Source organism: Pollachius pollachius (genome assembly GCF_949987615.1).
Source record: "Pollachius pollachius genome assembly, chromosome: 7".
Classification (NCBI taxonomy): Eukaryota; Metazoa; Chordata; class Actinopteri; order Gadiformes; family Gadidae; genus Pollachius; species Pollachius pollachius.
In genome coordinates, this window is record NC_136940.1 from 20577913 (window position 1) to 20596536 (window position 18624).

An 18624-nucleotide genomic window follows, 5' to 3' on the forward strand; every position below is an offset into this window, starting at 1 on the left:
TTTGATGGCCAACGGTTCTCTTTTTATTGAATGCAACATTAAAGTGGATGTTTGTTTTTATGTTCTTAACATATCTTCTTTTAATGCCACGTATTTGCGAACCTAAACACGAAAGGAAAAGCCTTTTGCTGCATACGAGACGGCGATGAGGAATCAAATTAAAAACCAAATTGAGCTATATCTCGATGGTTCTATCGATGGGTTCGGAGAACTGGGATTGGTGACTTTAATGGAAACTATTTGTTTTTGTGTGTGTGTGTCCACGTGTGCGTGTGTGTGTGTGTGTGTGTGTGCGCCTGCGTGTTTGTTCGCATGTGGCATGCGTTTGTGCTGTCGGTACTGTCTCAGATCCCGGGGATTTACGAACAATGTCAAGTTCCCTCTGAAGACCCGAGTCTCTCTTCGCTGGCTCTTAAAGCTTAATGCTCCCTGACTGAGCGGCACAGCCAGTCCCAGACACTCTCAATATGTGCCACAGATAATGCCAGAAACAACCTCTCAATTTCAGCTCTCCCACTAGTCTAATGTGCCTTCCTTAGTCAACCGCGCCGAGCCATTTCATTTCAATGAGATGGCAGTAAAGCGTGGATGAATGTAATGGGAAACACGTTGCATTGTCCCTAATGGCAATTTCATATCCCATGGGAGTGGTTGGAACACATGTATATTTATGTAAACCAAACAAGAAACAACATATTTACAATAGTTGAGGGTAATCACAATGAGGACATGGTGTGCGCTGGTCGGGGGAGATGAATACGTGCCATTACTCTTCCTTATCTCATTTCCATTTCGGGTCGCAGTCGGCGCAGTAATCACTCAAAATGCAACAGCACAACAGCTTGCGCTTCTTCTTGACGTGCACACACACACACACAAACACACACAAGCATACACACACGCACACGATAAAGCAAATGATAATAATATCCACGCACCAAGTTAATTACATAACATCAAATGTAATGTGAATAATGTCAAATTATCCAACGCATATTTTCAGTTTAAACAATGAAGGTTTAAAGCATGGGAAAACGTTATTACTTTTGTTTTTTCTAGAAATGTTTAAATAAAAATGTATCCCAACATTATGGTAAATAATGTATTCAATACCTTAATGTACCACCAATTAAAAACAAGACTTTGTATTATTGCTTATTTCTTTATTGCGTTGTTTCTCTGTTAAAAAATATTTATAAACCCCAGAACAAACAAGCCATTTACCTTCACTTGATTCAAACTTAATGTGCATTATGGTTATCATTATTAAAGCAGATGATGAAAATCTCAAGCTTTCCAAACACAATCATCAAGAATTGATATTATTACTTGTGTTTGAACATGTTTTAAGTCCATAATTGGAGACAGGATTAAAGCTGAGCCAACCACAGCAGATAAGTAGTACTTCTAATGACAAGTTAACTTGTGAAATTGATTTCAGACCACACATTAAACGAAACCCCCCAAAAGGTTAACAGCACAGAGCTCAAAACCCTTACAAACAGACCTAATAATCATAAGGCGCAAAAAAAAACATGATTCTGAAAGGCATAACATCGAAGCATCTATCGAATAGATCCTACATCAAATGAGTAAGAATGTAGGATTCATCTACAGTACAGTGCACAGCAGCAATCAGTCTAAAAGCACAATTCAACACAAATCCTATATGTCCTCATGGCTCCTAAAGGTCCACTGGTGGATCTTTTGCATCCTCCCTCATTTTTCCCCTCCCTCTTCCTCTTCCTCCTCACGGCCTGCTCTCTCTGACCAGGGTCTCCACCTCCTTCATGAAGCGCAGACACAGCTCCTCCTGCCAGGGTAGGGCCACACACTGCACAGCTACAGGCAACCCCTCGCCCCCCTTCACCGCCTACAGAACACAAACCCCGGCCAGCCAGCCAGACAGCCAGTCAGTAAACACAAACACCGGCCACATCAGCTCCCTTAGCAACTAGTGGCATGAGCTGCAGCTAAACCTTTGGTCGGTTCCGAATGAAGTCAAGGCTCATGTTATTTACCAGGGAAACCAAGGCTTCTGAATCCTGCAAACATGTCTCCCGGAATGCGAATTTCACATGACCTTATTTAAACTGAAGAACTGTTGTGTGTTGTTTTAAAGGTGGGAAATGTATGCCATAAGATTCTATGTGACATAATTAGGACCAGAATACCACGAGTTATAGAGAAAAATCCCTGGATGGATTGACCCTTGGATGGGCACGTTTTATCCTTGATGACCTTTGTAGTTCAGATATTGTTTTATGTAGCATATAACTTCACATAGGGCAGGTTCACGGAAGCTTCCCAAATACCCTTTGTTTTCTAAATGTACAACCCTGAACATTAAAAGGTCTTAAACAGATCTGTTTGTAGTGGAGAGAGCTGTAAACTTGCCCAGCCAAGGCCTGACTGATATTCATTGTGAAATGCCAATCTGAATATAAGGGGTAGTGGCAAACATACATCTTTAAAGGGTAAATAAACCCCCTGTTTCAGCTCAAATAGCCCCACTTTGAAAAAAACTAAAACACGCTGTAGATCATACGGGACTTATTGCCACGTTTATAACAACATAATAAACGATTTTGGGTTCACTGCCCCTTTCAAATGGGTTGTATTTGTCCTTGTGGTAAGAACCTACATTGCATCTGTGTTTCAGCTCTCCGGTATGATCAGGAGTGCCCCCCAGTGACTGAAGGCGGCATTTTTATTCTATTGTGTGCAATAAAGAGTGTTAGCCCAGGACATACACTCCTTGTTAAGTATCATTTATGAACCATGAGTCATCTGATTGCATAAGTTTATGCGTTTGAAGTTAAGGCCAGTCCAGAGCCTCTTCAAATAACATCTTCCACTGTTTAATGTGTGGTTAGGAAAGGTTTTTTAATGTTTTATGTTTCAGAATTATTCATACTACCATTGAATAATTCAATTATTGCGCAAACATGTAACACTATCCTTAACTTTTTTTTTACTTCTTCTTTTAACTCAAAATAACCATTGTTTGTATATTGTGCAACCAGAAATGTTGCACAACATTTCTAGTAAATCATGTTATGTCGTTAAACTCAGCCTCATCCTCTTACGACATAAACAGGTCCAACGTGCTCTAGCCGTTCCAACAAAACAAACCCTTAATCAATCAATCCATTTCTTCCACTGCCTTCTTTCATCGTGCGTCAGGTAAGAGAAGTCTCCTGTAAAAACGGCTATTCAACGGTCCCTGGCTACAAGGCCCCATAAGGCCTTAATAACACTCTTGTGATGGAAGACCCACCTGCACAAACTCCTTGTCCCAAAGGTCCTGGAAATTCCCTTTGAATTGTTTCAGCAGGATCTCGTCCGCCGGGGTAACGGTGCTGACCGGGACCACGCCCGCGGGGAAGCTCAGCAGGTTGAAGAGGAGGGTGCTGCTGAGCGCGCCTGCACAGGGAACCACGATTAAATTCATCATCCACGCAGACACCCATTATATTTATGCTTATTGAGTACTTTACACGTTTCGACGATACATTGTTTCATCGTTGCATCAATAAGCGCAGAATGATGTATACTAAGGGGAATTTTAATTGGTTTATAGAAGCCTAGCTGTGAGGTCTATCTTGCGTTCTCTTTTTCTTATGCAACACAACCTTTGTTTGTTTGTTCGAAAATTCAAGAAAAACCCTCCAAAATAAAATATATATATATTTTTTCACCATAACGTTTACACCTGGAAAGCGCATTTGGAGATAAATGACACAAATAAATGGAGAATAATAGATGTGCAGCGTACAGATGAGCTTGCCACTGTAGTTGTGGTTGAAGGCTGGACCAATCACAGGGCACAACAGCACGTCAAGGTCACACCTCTTCCACTCTTTAATGGTCTCCCGAATGTATTCCTAGTGAAGACACACAGATGGACACAGACACAGACACACACACACACAGACACACACACACACACACACAGACACACAGACAGACAAAAAGACAGACAGACAGACAGACAGACAGACAGACAGCCAGACAGACAGACAGACAGGGAAGGAAGGAAGGAACGTTCTCCCTATGTTATCATTATTATTCTATCTTATTTAATCCCATATTTGTATATACATCAGAATAGTGCAAATGAAGAGAAGAGGTACAAACCTGAATTGCAGCATCCAGTTCCCACTGCTGTTGGACCGACCTGTGAAACATCAGAGGGACACCAATCAGAACCACATGACGCTACGCTAAAATGTAACAAGTGTCCCATTGAGGACGCCAACGTCTTTCTCACCCGAGTCCACAGAGAACGTCAAGACTCTTCGCAACGCGGGGAAACTAAACCCGGAAAAGGAGGAAAATATAAGTTAAGAAACGCGACACGTCATACAAAAGGTTCCTAGATTGCAAGAATGAATAGTGCATATTGGATATAGTTTACGATCAATGTCTAATGTTACAATAGACCAATACTATTTAATTTTAGTGCAAGATTTCGCTGGAGCTCATCACAGAGTTAAAAAGCTTAAGACCGGAAACTGGCTTTCCTATAGGTTTGTTATATACAGTCAACTTTGATAACAATGCTTTAGAAATGTAAACACTGATATGAACATTCATAGATTTATTAGTACCTCTGTGTAGATTGGGAAGCTCTGTATAAGTATAACCATTCAAAACAAAAGGTGGGGTATGGAAATATTTCTGTTTGCTGGCCTACAGGAATTGCCTTTGTAAAATTTGTTGTACAGAAACTCACCAGAGGTTTCAGAAGAACTGAGAGGATTTTCTTTAGTATGCAAGGTAATCTGCACACTTGGACCTGGAAGGAAACCGTAGGGTCCAATGGGCTCCGCTCGCTATAACAAATGAAAACAAACAATTACAATTATACATTTTGGAGAACAAGTTGAACTACCATCTGCTTTTTATTTGATTGATTATATATATATATATATAGATATATATTTGTAGATATATTGTATTGGTATTTAATACTATTTAAGAATATATATGTAGGGAAGTTTTGATGTCGAACTGATGGTTATGTCACGGTACCAATCAAGGCTGATCCATGTGGAATACCATGATCAAGATAGCAGCTTCGTTTGAAGAGATTAAGATTTAAAATATACATCTGCAATCTGAAGGAAGAGATCCTATCATCCTTTGTTTCTTTTTGAGGTGGTTTACTCCTTTGACTAAACCCAAAGAAAATCAAGAGCTGTGTTTCATTATTAAATCTTTTGAATCACAATGATTGGCCAGTTTTGCACTAGCTGTTGGTAGCCCTGCTTTATGTGATGAACTCACAAGGCTTTTAGCAAAGTGGAAGATCCATCTGAAAAAAAGGCTTTAATGATGAGGTCATTCATGGCGTATTCCATCTTCAACGGCTTGAAGGCCACGAACTGGAGAGACACAGAAATAGCATATGCAAATAATCTGGAAGGACAGAGTTGAGGGTACAAAGCAGAGTTGGAAATAATATTTTGCTCTCATGTTGATCAAGTGTTGGGGAATATGAGAAAATCTAAATTCACTGTGAAGTGGTACGTGGGTACTTCTCTTACAAATCAGACTTTAGATCTATTAACAAAACCAAAACAAGGTGAAACTCCTCCCCTTTGAGTGTTTTGGTTTCCAGCCCAGGTTCTGTGCCAAGGCAGCACAGTAGCACATAGTGGGACTGCTGAATCTGAGATTAGGTTCTGAATAGCGTGTCACTCTTACAGTGTGGCCAGCACGCTCCAGCAGAGCCTTGACCTCTCTGACTCCCCGCAGCATGCTGGGCGATGGATGCTGGTAGCCGTCGTTTTCGTAATAGCCAATTCTCAGTGGCTTGGAGCTCTGGTACACCTTGGGATAAAGAGCGACATTCAAAGAGCATACGAACAACTGAAGAAGAACTTGATTTGTCTGCAGTTTAAGTAATCAGCTTAGAGAATACCTTAGGCGATGAGAGAAAGACAGCTCATCATGCGAGTCGAACATAGAGACATTTCGAAAATATTTGACCTAGTTCTCATAGTACACTTTTTTAAACATGAAATTATCTACATTATGAAAGGATTCTGTACTGCACGTCGATGACCTGTAGGGGCAGTAGAATCACCTCTGTGTTAAATGGGATGGGTGGAACAGTAGGGTCCAGAGCAAACATGTGATCAGACAGCAGTGCCTGCATACACAGTGCCAGGCTGTCAACATCTCTGGCCATGGGTCCAACACTGCCTATCACTAGGAGGAAATACACAATAAAGGTTGTATAATGCTGAATATAATTTAAATTTGAAGGTGATTTTGACATTAAAAATCACAAATTAAAATGAATATGTTGCTGGCACACACACACACACACACACACACACACACACACACACACACACACACAATTTAATTCTTTATCTGAATCCACCAATCACATTACAACAGACAAGATTAAAATATTTTCAGAGATGAGATAGGGCTTTGTTCAAGGGTACAAAAAACATACCCTGTGCCACGCTGCAAGGCTGTCTATCACTGCTGATATGGAGCAAACTTTGCTAGTTGTTTTGATTTTCTGATGGAGAGCCTTTTCAGCCTTAACCAACTGAAAACTAGATTCTGGACATGCCCAAAGCTGCCAAAAATCAACACCGATAGCTTGCATTGATAGCCTAGGTCACTTAGTTCTGCCAGAATGGGCTGGTACATATCATGATTTTACCGTTAAAGGCAATGTCCATGTAGAGATCATACACACAGCCTATTTCAAGTAACAGCACTTCCCTTCTGTCTCTGGCTAAAAACACAACATCAGGGGTGTTAGGGATGTTACAAAACACATCGATAGAGCTGCTAAACCACTCTGGCATTTTGACCAATTTGACCAATCCTATAGTTGGTAAAATTCGGCAAACGGATTGAACCAATAGCAGGTATAACTGGGCAAAAAAACAAACGACACATAGTACCCCTGTGACATTGGTGTATACCTAGAGGATTATTCCATACCTGAAGTTAGTCCTTTGACACTGCTGGAGACACCTTTTGTACTGTACAAGGCATAAACAAAAAAACACAACACGTATCAAATCCACTTTTAACCATAATAAGATTTCATTGTAAAGCTCCAAAGCAAGTCGGAACAGGGCAGGTCATGGTTTGTGGGGAGGGACACTTTCAGTTCATCCTTGGGGTCTCGATTAGATTCAAAAGGGGTATCGTTATTGTGTATATTACACAATAATATACTTTCTAAATGTCCGTAAAGACAGGAATAGTAACTCCGGGAAAATGAGGGAAGGTGCAATCTGCGCATATATCAATGACTCTTGGCGAAACTACACCGTAAAGGACTCGCTTTGCACTCCCGATCTTGAACTGTTGTGTCTGAGTCTTGGACCTTTTTATCTACCCAGAAAGTACGGAAACATTTTTACTGGATGGTAGCAAAGAGGAGTTAAGTGACTGTTTCTATGCCACAGACCGTGGTCCGTTTTTTATCAGGACAACGATGCCATAGACAACATAGATGAAGCCATCACCGGATATATTGATTTCTGTGTTGATACCGTGACTACAAAGAGAACGATTAAATCAGACCCGAATAACAAGGATTACATCCCGCCTGAAATTAAAGTGTTTACGAAGGAAGCAGCAGGCATTCAGGAGTAACAATGTTATTGAACTTAAATCCGTGCAAAAGGAGCTACGGGTGATGCTGAGGAATGCACGGGAGCAGCACAGTCTGCGCGTTAGGGAGGCCTTCTCCAACAAGAACTGCAAACAGCTCTGGGATTCAGTGAAAGACATTTTGAACTTTAAGAAGGGGGAAGCACTGCATGTTTTAAATAAGATGGAGACTTGATTTTATCTGCGATTTGATTGTGATGCTAATGGGGTTTTGGAGGAGTGTAACAGTGTGTTGAACTCAGTAGGCAGGGGGCTACATATAAAAAGGGCCCTCCTCCTTAAATCTTTTCCCCATGAGTAAACTCTAGTAAAGTAAAGAATAAAGAAAAGAGATATAAATGAATAGAATGAATAGAGTAAAGGAGTAGCTTGGAGCTCTCTCTTTCAACTTTCCATGGACACTTCTTATACAATTCCAAAAAGCTGGAAGAAAGCTATTATTAATCCAGTCCCTAAGAAACCTTGCCCAAAGTATAATAATGATTTTAGACCTGTGGCCCTGACTTTTTGAGCGCATAATGGTGGGCATTTTAAAGCATGAGGTAAAACATCTCCTGGATCCTTACCAATCTGCCTATCAGAACAGCAGGAGCACTGATGATGCTCTAAACACAGCAACTCATCTTGTTCTAAAACATACTGAAAACCCCAAGGCTTATGCCAGACTATTGTTCATGGATTTTAGTTCAGCTTTTAATACGATTCTTCCCCAGATACTCTTAAAGAAGCTATTGATATTTTTATGCTCTAAACACAGCAACCTTTTGGATATTTGGGTCCGATATCCAAAAGACATTCCGTCTCCTCTTTGCTCCATGTTGAGCCACCACCCGACGGTCCGACAAAAGCAAGTAAAAAGTATGCTGGAAAACATAACTTAAAAATGCTGATGCATTTAACACATTCCGAGTCAGGATGAGGGAGAAGGAGTTGGACCAGTCGGCAGATCAATGTATATCACGCTCGATATCCATGATTGTTTACTTTCACCGGTGCTTCCCCCCCCCCATTTTTCTTTAACGCTTTACAACGCCCCAGACCTTTTTGTCCAATGATTTAACCCATTCAGACCGGATCACGCCTCTGTGCGTGTTTACCTTTAAAACCGGATTGCGCATCAATGCGTGTTTACCATTAACCCATTTGTACCGGCTGCGCAGAGCAACATTGTATCTACAAATGGGTTAACGTTCTTTGCCCACATGCAGGTTTGTTGACGAATTCTGGCACTGTTGCGAAAATTGCAATGTGAAAAGGAATTGCACCAAACCAAAAATTAAACATTGTATTTTGCGTCATCAACATGCATTATCGCGATAGAGCGATAGAATTAAAATCTCTATCGTAGGCCATGTTTTTATCGTATATCGTTTATATCACGCATTACTACCTGGTAATACCCAAAAAAACACCACTTGCCTCAGTCTATTGCAGGTGGGTTTGAGCCCACAGATCCCTGAGAAGGAGGAGGGTATTCGTATACTGCCCCCGATATCAGTGCCTATGCCCAGCAGAGATCCTCCTCCTTTGATGAGGGCCCCCTCCCCCCCAGAAGAGCCCCCAGGGGTCTTCTGAGGGTTGTGGGGGTTCACACACGTCCCGTAGATGGGGTTGCTGCACTCATAACTGTGGACACCAGGAGAAAACAAATGTAAGTGAGATCATGTGTTTTCAAAAGCATTACAGCGTGTTCATATAGCCAATAGGACGTGTGCAGATTAACCTCATGAGGCTTTGAGGCACGTTAGTCTTCACGAAAGGGATGGCTCCTTGTCTCCTCAACACCTCAACAACGACGCTGTCCTCCAGAGCCGGATGGTTCAGTCTGCAGAGCAGCCCACAGGTGGAGTCATAGCCCTGGGTACGAAAACAGGCATGACGTACACAAAGCTGTTTGACCTCTACTCCACTTATGACAAGATTAATATTTAGATATGAACATGTTTAACAAGGGCAAACCAAACCATAGACCAGGCATCTCCAAACGGCGGACCGCGGTCCGGGTCCGGACCAAGTGACCAATTTAAATAATGTGATTTTTTTTTTTTTAATGTTTTTTTTATATTTCAATATACAAAGCATGATTATGTTTATAAAGATTTTCTCACCGAAATACAAATTGAAAGGCTGAATAGTCCGTAGTACAGCATAAAAACAGCAAAAAGTAATGATCTTCACAGAGCGAAGATCATGCACTCACCGAACTCCCCCACTCCCGCCGTCTTTCAAGGCATGTGCGTAATAGCGTCACTCAAAAAATAATAATCAAATCGTTTGTTTACCGTAAGAACAATTTGGAATGAGAAAATGGCTTGCTCAAAAATTAGGAAAGTTGACCACGAAAACAGACATTTTAAAGATGAAGGGACTGACCAATACATGTTCATTCTCCCGCAAGGCTGTACTAAACCTTTGTTGTGTCTTTTATGTGTTGAAACCGTGGCGCTGATGAAAAGCGGGAATATTAAGCGGCATTACGAATCCAAACACAGATCCTCAGAGGAAAAGTATCCCCAGAAGTCAGAAGTAAGAGCGCGGAAAATATCCGAGCTGAGAGCTCAGTATGAGAGGTCTACGCGAGTCTTCACACAATTATTTACAGGCCAGCAGCGTGCAAATGAATGCTCACTTAAGATTGCATGGATTTTGGGGCCACATAAAAAAACTTTCAGTGACGCGACTGTTGTGAAGGAGTGCTTGAACGCCGCTGCCGAGACGTTACTTGAAGGTAAACAAAGGGATGAATTGTGTGAAAAAATAAAGCAAATCCCAATGTCAGCTGCAACGACAACCAGAAAATCCGAAATGTTATCAGATGATGCACTGTCACAGCTCGATGCGACTGTTCAGAGTGCCCCATGCATATCCTTAGCTATTGATGAGTCTTCAGATGTAACGGATAATGCCCAGCTTTTGGTTTATGTGTGATTTTTTCATCAAGACAAGAAAGAGATCTGTGAGGACCTGTTGGGTCTAACACCACTTGGGACACACACAAGACGAGAAGATATTTATGGTGCTATTAAGGAGATGCTGTCAAAGAGGGGGATTGATCTAAAAAAGGTTGTCTCAGTCACTACAGATGACTGAGACAACCTTTTTCACTAGTGTACCTGTTTTGCTTACTTGAAATGTAGGCCTAGTGCACCTGTTTTGCTTACTTGAAATGAAGGCCTAAGGCTCCTTTTGTGTTTATTTGAAATGTAGGCCTGGTGTACCTGTTTTGCTTACTTGAAATGTAGGCCTAATGCACTTTGTGTTTATTTGAAGTGTAGGTCTAGTGTACCTGTTCTGCTTACTTGACATGTAGGCCTTATGCACTTTTTATGTTTACTTGAAATGCAGGCCTAATGTACCTGTTTTTTATACTTGAAATGTTAATATGCGTTACTTTGTCTTGCTTGTTTTTCATGGTTGAAAGTAAGCTATTTGGAAATTGAAAATAAATACATCTGAAATGATAAGGAAATATGTCGTGTTGAATGTATTTGACAAAAGTAGGCTATTAGGACTTGGTAGGTTAGAGGTTCGGACCTTTCTTGGAAGGATTTTTTAGTAACTGGACCTTGTTCAATTTTAGTTGAAGACCCCTGCCATAGACCGTACTTTACAAGAGCCAATGTTTATTTACAGTTTGACTTATGTTGGCTCTCTTTGCATTATTGAGGAAAATGTATATGAATTTTTTCTTTGTATTAAATTAACTTCAGATTAATAGTAAAGTTAGTAAGGAAAGAAACATAAAGGTAAATTGTTTACAATGAGGCCCAAACCAACTTTATCAAATGTCCTAGTTTTGCATCAATCCACTTTTTTCATCAGACTGCTGCTTTGACAAATTACCTTGCATCCTACGTTGTCCTTGATGCTTACAGGAACACCGTACAGCAGTCCACCTTTATAAGAGTCCATAGCTTTCGAGTGGTTCAAACTCTCCATCATAATCTCTGTACAGCAGTTAAGTCTTTTATTGGCTTCTAGTGCCTATGGGGAAAGCAACAGGACCAGAAATGTATTAGGAAATGAAAAAGACAATGTGAAAGCAGCTGTCATTGTTTATAAAAGAAAAACACATTTGACCCTCGGAAGATCAACTTGAGGACTACGGAATTGTTACGTTAAAAAAGGTCCTTGTGGGCAAGTGTAAAGACTTTTGAAAACTTCACCTTTGTCATATATGATAATAACACGTCTTCAGGGACCAAGGATCCCTCCTTTAGACTCAGCGTCAGCTGACGTGCAGAAAGTGAGTGAATAAGGGAGCCGTCCGCACCGGGATGCTGTAACACACGTTGAAAACACGATGAAGATGTCTGACAAAACTATAGCTTCACTGTTCACAGTTATGGTGGCCTTACCGAATCATTGTAATCGCGCACAACTTTTTCCGCCTGCAGTAGATTGGTTTCTCGACGGTTTCTTGCCGTCAGAATCAAGCTGTCCGCCCGCACACGATGTATCCATTTTACGAGTAAACCTATCGAACAAGTTCCGCAAAGAGTTGAAATCACAACCCTCGTCCAATTTGGCTTAAGATCTAAAATATATTGAACTGTACTTTCCATTGTGGCCGAAACAACTCCGTTGGCTAAACACAATAAAGTCTAAAGATAACACTGTACTAGCGAATTGACAGCTCAATGACCAGTACACTACGCCCCTCACTGCACAGCATCGTCCACAAGCACAAGTGAGGCATTCAATCCAGGCTACCGTAAATGTGGGTCATTTTCACTGTTCATATTAGTCTGCGCATTTTAGGATTACTTACGGTAAACTGTTTGCATCAGTTTACCGAAACAAACTTCAAACATTACAAAATCTTGGTTTTGTCCCGACACTTTTTCTAATCTAATATTATATTTCATAGTGTATATTCCACCTAGTGCCAACGCGTCCTAAGCAGCTTCACGCATAGCCGACTGTGTTCATTCACATCTTGAAATGAAGCCCGACGCACCTATGTTTATATTGGGTGAAGGCACACGTTTATATTGGGTGCAGGCACACGGAAGAATAACATACTGGACAAATGCTATGGCAACATCAAAGACGCATATGCCTCAAAAATCAGACCTCCACTGGCGAACTCGGACCACAACACAGTCCGACTGATTCCGACGTATACATTTATCCTTAAACGCAATAAGCCCACTATAAAGACTGTCAGTGTCTGGCCGGATGGTAGCAAAGAGGAGTTAAGTGAATGTTTCTTTGCCACAGACTGGTCCGTTTTTTATCAGGACAACGATAACATAGACAACATAGGTGAAGCCATCACCGGATATATTGATTTCTGTGTTGATACCGTGACTACAAAGAGAACGATTAAATCAGACCCGAATAACAAGGATTACATCCCGCCTGAAATTAAAGTGTTTACGATGGAAGCAGCAGGCATTCAGGAGTAACAATGTTATTGAACTTAAATCCGAGCAAAAGGAGCTACGGGTGATGCTGAGGAATGCACGGGATCAGCACAGTCTGCGCGTTAGGGAGGCCTTCTCCAACAAGAACTGCAAACAGCTCTGGGATTCAGTGAAAGACATTTTGAACTTTAAGAAGGGGGAAGCACTGCATGTTTTAAATAAGATGGAGACTTGATTTTATCTGCGATTTGATTGTGATGCTAATGGGGTTTGGAGGAGTGTAACAGTGTGTTGAACTCAGTAACATGTGATGAACTGAGTAGAATTGTAGGGAGGTTGCCAGGGTTTTCAGGGGGCTACATATAAAAAGGGCTCTCCTCCTTAAATCTTTTCCCCAGGAGTTAACTCCAGCTTGGAGCTCTCTCTTTCAACTTTCCATTGACACTTATACAATTCCAAAAAGCTGGAAGAAAGCTATTATTATTCCAGTCCCAAAGAAACCTTGCCCAAAGTATAATAATGATTTTAGACTTGTGGCCCTGACTTCGATAATAATGAATTTGTGGTTGGTTTTGAGCGCATAATGGTGGGCATTTTAAAGCATGAGGTAAAACAACACATCTCCTGTATCCTTACCATCAGAACAGCATGGGCACTGATGATGCTCTTAAAACAGCAACTCATCTTGTTCTAAAACATACTGAAAACCCCAAGGCTTATGTCAGACTGTTGTTCATGGATTTTAGTTCAGCTTTTAATACGATTCTTCCCCAGATACTCGAATGGAGGTGAACCCCTTTGTTATTAAGTGGTACTTTGCTTTCCCCACGGGAAGGCAACAGGTGAGGGTCAATTCTACTCTCTCTAATGTAAAGGATATCAACATGGGAGCGCCACAGGGATGTGTAAGTTCTCCAATTATTCATACATTATATAGTAATAGCTGTAAAAGTTACCACAGTGAGCATTACGTAATGAAGTTTTCTGATGATACGGCTCTATTGAACTTTCTGTATACTCATTCAGACACAACTGTGTATCATACAGAGGTGCAGCGCATAGTATCATGGTGTGACGGTCACAACCTTATTTTGAATGCGACAAAGACCAAAGAGATGGTCTTTGATCCCAGGTGCGTGGGTGATCACAAGCCTGTGTCCATTAAAGGACAGGCAGTCAAGCAAGTCACTCAATTCAAGTACCTTCCATTGTGGCCGAAACAACCCCGTTGGCTAAACACAATACAGTCTAAAGATAACGCTGTGTACTTAAAAAGATAAAGCTCAATGAACAGTACACTACGCCCCTCACTGCACAGCATCGTCCACAAGCACAAGTGAGGCATTCAATCCAGGCTACCGTAAATGTGGGTCATTTTCACTGTTCATATTTGTCTGCGCATTTTAGGATTACTTACGGTAAACTATTTGCATCAGTTTACCGAAACAAACTTCAAACATTACAAAATCTTGGTTTTGTCCCGACACTTTTTCTAATCTAATATTTTATTTCACATTGCCTGCCTGTCTCCGGCAGTGCATATCGTGTAGTCGGGTCAGGGGAGCAACCACAACTAGCTTATGGAACTGAAACTTACATTTGCTAGCAACCAAATCAGAGAAAAACAAGCTAACATGCTATCATAGGTGATAATTGTTTGTATGTGCCAATTGCTTCGTGTCCATAAACGATTGAATGGAAACATTAAAGCGTCCTTAAATGTTTAAGAGAAAGATGACCAGCAAGTCACGGGAGAGAGGAGCAATAGAATCTGAGAAAAAAAAGTGGCACTTTAACCTTCAAATCTTCACATTCTGACAGTGGTTGATACATTTGATTTTAGAGTTAATTAAAGTTAATGTTTGGCTACTAGTAAGCTAGCTAGCTAGCTAGCTTCAATTTCGTATATGCCCTGTGTTTAAGGTGACATTATAGCAACAGGTGTGAGTGTGATTAACCGTTACAAGCCCTTTTGAAAGTCGGCCTTTTCTGACATTACACGTTGGCGTGTCCACCCAGATGTGCGCTGGATTGATCAGTCTACCAGCCTGCCCAGTGGACTTGTAAAAACGTTGCTCATCTATCCGTCGGTCAAGGTGTAGCAGCAGTTAGTCTTCTGCATTCATGCTCGTGTTTTTCTGTCCATGCAAATTCCTTCAAAATATGAAATTTGGCTGAAAGAGTGGTGGCTGAGTTATTGAATCCATCCATGTTTTATTCTGACGCTCTGAGACTTTAATCTAGCCTGCCATAAACCTCCAGGCATAACATTTTGTGAAATATTTTTCACCTTACATTTCCCTTGTTATTTTATCTTGCTAAGGAATCTGGTGGTGGTCATGTTTTATATTTTCATTTAAATCTTTTGGATCCATGCGAACAGTAAATTACCAACACCAAAACACTTTCCAAAAACACGGTAATAAGGCTTGTAGTTAGATGCCACTACTCCCAGTCACAGTTTACAGGGTGGTTACAGCATGTTTACACGGGCTCTGAACAACACGTAAATGAATTACTTATAGAATCTAGCAATGCATTGAAATAAGACAATGTTGTCTGAGGGCGATAAATACATGAGTGCTGACCAAGGGTCTTGGACAAATGGCTCAGATTTTTTACAATGCACGTAAGGTGTGGGTAAAAATTAACTTTTAGAAAAAGATCATTGGCAGATAAGCAAACCATTATAACAAGGTTTTCTTCAAATATACATCAATCACTACTGTGTATCAAATTATTTCAGTTGTGTAGTTACAGAGATGACTTATTATAGTCCAAACCATATGATGAAGTTTCACACTTTCTAGTTTAGCCTAGATTTGAAGTCTCTTATGTTACTCTTTCGTTGTAGCAAGGGACATGACCATTCAATGTCAAACTCCCAAATAAACACTCTTGATTAACTGGAGGTATAGTTGTAGTTATTTCTAGCTCAATAGAACTGACAGTATTTTGAAAATACATTAAATTCTATAGAGCTAGGTGCTTTTGTACATTTACAAAATGTTGCCCCTTACCTACGTTTCTACTTGATCATGAAATGAAAACAAACTTTTAATACTTAATTTACAATTTATTCACACAATCAAATACAATATGCACGTAAGGACATAAAGCCCGGGGTCTTTCTGCTATAGTAGACTGCCGAGATCTTCAAATGGACTTCATTTGACAGAATGAAAGAGTTTGTGCGCTACCTAGAGAAAATGGAGAACAGGGCAATATGAGAATATTACCACAGATAAAACGAAACAACTAAATAAAATGATTCAACTGTCTTGAAGCATCTAATGGTTAATACATGTGAAACCAGTGGAATTCCTAAAGGATTCATATCTGCAGCCATTTGAGCTGCAGTCATGATTTGGCGGACAAGAAAATACATTATTGATATTTTTTTAACCTCTTGAAAAGGGAAAACTGCTGGTCAATAAGTTAATCGTATTGTTCTAACTTGCATTTGTAAGGTGTGCATCTACATTTTAACCATAATGCAGCTTAATCTACAAACATTCAAGTTCTAGAGCTCTAACTTTTGACAATGTATTAAAAACATTAAGTATGTATCTTCAATCAATATCCAACACCGGCTTAAGATGACCGTTGTGAATAAACAACAGTTTATAGCAAACATTGGGTTTCTGCTATGCTTTGCTTACCTCCCTTTTAAAGAGACAGCAAAGTCAGTTTACAAACTTGTGTTTGCAGTAAGTCTGTCAGACCCCAATTAATTTGTATTGCTTTGTAAGAATAGGAGTTAGGAGTGTGCTAAATCCTTTAAAAGCTATTCGCTTGCAGAAGGGGATGGGTCTGAGTAGATAACGAACACCTTTATGATATTTTATATTTGTTCTATTATTATTTTTTAAGTATAAGAATTCCAGATTTTAGTCATTAAACATTACATGCACATTTCAAAACACAATAGCTGTCCTGAGGTGCTTGTGAGATGTCCAACTATTGGAGGATAAGTCACAAACAGAGATCATATCGGTTGTGTATTGGGAAATGTATACGTTGTAGGTTGTTCACTATTTTGTGTTTTTCAAGACTTTATTAGTTGGTTTACTAGGTTGTGGTAACCTACAGGTTACCACTGTAGGTTTTCCCATATGGCCTGAAGTAAACAGAAGTAAAAGAAAAAGTGGGGTAGGCTCTGTAACTGCTGGTCAATACATACTGGTCCTAACTGTCTTAGAACTGTAATAGTTTGCACATACTGGCAATGCAGGGGTCTGAGGTCTTTAGCTAAACATCTAAAGACCCCAGCTAGATGTTTAGCTAAATTAAATAAATAGCTAATGAAATTGCATTGTGCGGAGGGCTGGCGTATGTATACATTTAATAGGTGTTTTCTACACCCTTTCTGCGCTATTTATATATGTGTTATATATTATATATGATATATATATACTTGCATACAACTATTTATGCAGTCTATATTGGGCATTTGCATTGTGAACAATTACGTGGTCATTACTGGTGATGCAAGGTTAAAACAGGATGGACGTCAACTTACACAATGGTCCCGTGCATGAAGGAAATCAAAGAGCTCCTCAGTGCAGTCCTCCTCTGTGGCAGAGCGAGAGCCGACCCTGGTCTCACACTGCTCCAGGCGCTCCTTGGTGTGGACACAATGCTCCACATCCTCACACTTCTGCCGCACTGATTCAAGGGGATCCTAAAACACACCATGGATTTGTCTGATTTCGTTCAGTGGATGATGTCTGACTTAATTCAGCTATTATTATATCTTATTAAGATTAACATGGGCCTGCATTTCTACATTGTGATGATGAAGCAGACAATCCCTACATTTCATAAAGATTGTCTCAAAACAATCAATCATTATTAAGACACAAATACAAGACAAAAATGACAACAACCTACCACCATGTCCTCCTCCTCCTCCTCCTCTTCTTCCTAGGGGAAGGCGAATAAAAGCAGGTTCATATGCGCCTCTGGAGCAATCAGAAGATAATCCTCTGCTACTCAGTGATGACGCAACTGGCTAGTACGTCCCCATCATCACAGACACACACCTTCGTATGGGCCTACATTCTAGGTAACATTGCATTGTTTAAAATCATAAAATACCGTCATAAACTGCTCAATCAATAAATACATACAAGTACAAAATAGCCTGTTAACAATAACTAGCTATCCTAAGCTAAGTGCTATTTGAATAGCAAAGAGATAACCTAGCCACTTAAGGTAGAAAACGAATAGGACCTGCTAACAACTGGGGCGGAATATACTTACCTCATCTGGTTCACCGTTCATGATCATTTTCTCCTCGAAAACCATGATTTCAATACTCTTAGCTTAATGTAAACAGCTGATGGATTTGTGGAGGACACAGTACAGGTCACCGCTCAGCTCAGTCGGCTTGTCACGACACTTCTTCTTTTTTTCTGGCAACAAGGTTGCGCATTATTACAATTGCAGCGTATTACCTCCCCCTGCTGGACTGGGGGAAGACAACACGTTTTCACCTGTGACAAGTCCCTTATACTTGAATGTTTTTAAAGTCTATATCTCAATCTCAAGCCCAAATAAATAGTTACCACAAGTTTATTATTGGGTTCACAAG

The 18624-nt window shown here is 40.4% G+C and overlaps 2 protein-coding genes across 2 annotated transcripts; both read right to left on the minus strand.

Annotated features, from left to right (window-relative positions):
* Positions 1-1159: 1159 nt before the first annotated feature.
* Positions 1160-12300, minus strand: faah (fatty acid amide hydrolase). Its single transcript, XM_079739914.1, has 15 exons — positions 12018-12300; positions 11826-11939; positions 11503-11643; positions 9383-9516; positions 9079-9285; positions 6979-7019; positions 6095-6219; positions 5713-5838; positions 5293-5390; positions 4739-4838; positions 4274-4317; positions 4141-4180; positions 3779-3887; positions 3281-3426; positions 1160-1873 (listed from the first exon to the last, which is right to left on the minus strand). The coding sequence occupies exons 1-15, from the start codon at positions 12222-12224 to the stop codon at positions 1751-1753; spliced, it is 1755 nt and encodes a 584-aa protein (XP_079596040.1). The 5' UTR covers positions 12225-12300; the 3' UTR covers positions 1160-1750.
* A 3768-nt stretch (positions 12301-16068) lies between these two features.
* uqcrh (ubiquinol-cytochrome c reductase hinge protein) lies at positions 16069-18429 on the minus strand. The gene is made up of 4 exons (XM_079739925.1): positions 18294-18429; positions 17922-17954; positions 17551-17712; positions 16069-16228 (listed from the first exon to the last, which is right to left on the minus strand). The coding sequence occupies exons 1-4, from the start codon at positions 18336-18338 to the stop codon at positions 16196-16198; spliced, it is 273 nt and encodes a 90-aa protein (XP_079596051.1). The 5' UTR covers positions 18339-18429; the 3' UTR covers positions 16069-16195.
* Between the last annotated feature and the right edge of the window lie 195 nt (positions 18430-18624).

Bases quoted from the DNA above. Each gene is read 5' to 3' on its own strand.
- faah (XM_079739914.1), bottom strand. From the start codon at position 12,224: ATGGAAAGTACAGTTCAATATATTTTAGATCTTAAGCCAAATTGGACG. The intron at 9,517-11,502 runs GTAATTTGTCAA...TTTCGTACCCAG, and splicing joins AGGACAACGTAGGATGCAAG to GGCTATGACTCCACCTGTGG. The intron at 1,874-3,280 runs GTGGGTCTTCCA...TGTGTTCTGTAG, and splicing joins GGGACAAGGAGTTTGTGCAG to GCGGTGAAGGGGGGCGAGGG.
- uqcrh (XM_079739925.1), bottom strand. From the start codon at position 18,338: ATGGTTTTCGAGGAGAAAATGATCATGAACGGTGAACCAGATGAG. The intron at 17,713-17,921 runs GTAGGTTGTTGT...GGTGTGTTTTAG, and splicing joins AGGAGGAGGAGGACATGGTG to GATCCCCTTGAATCAGTGCG. The intron at 16,229-17,550 runs GTAAGTTGACGT...CATTTTCTCTAG, and splicing joins TTCATGCACGGGACCATTGT to GTAGCGCACAAACTCTTTCA.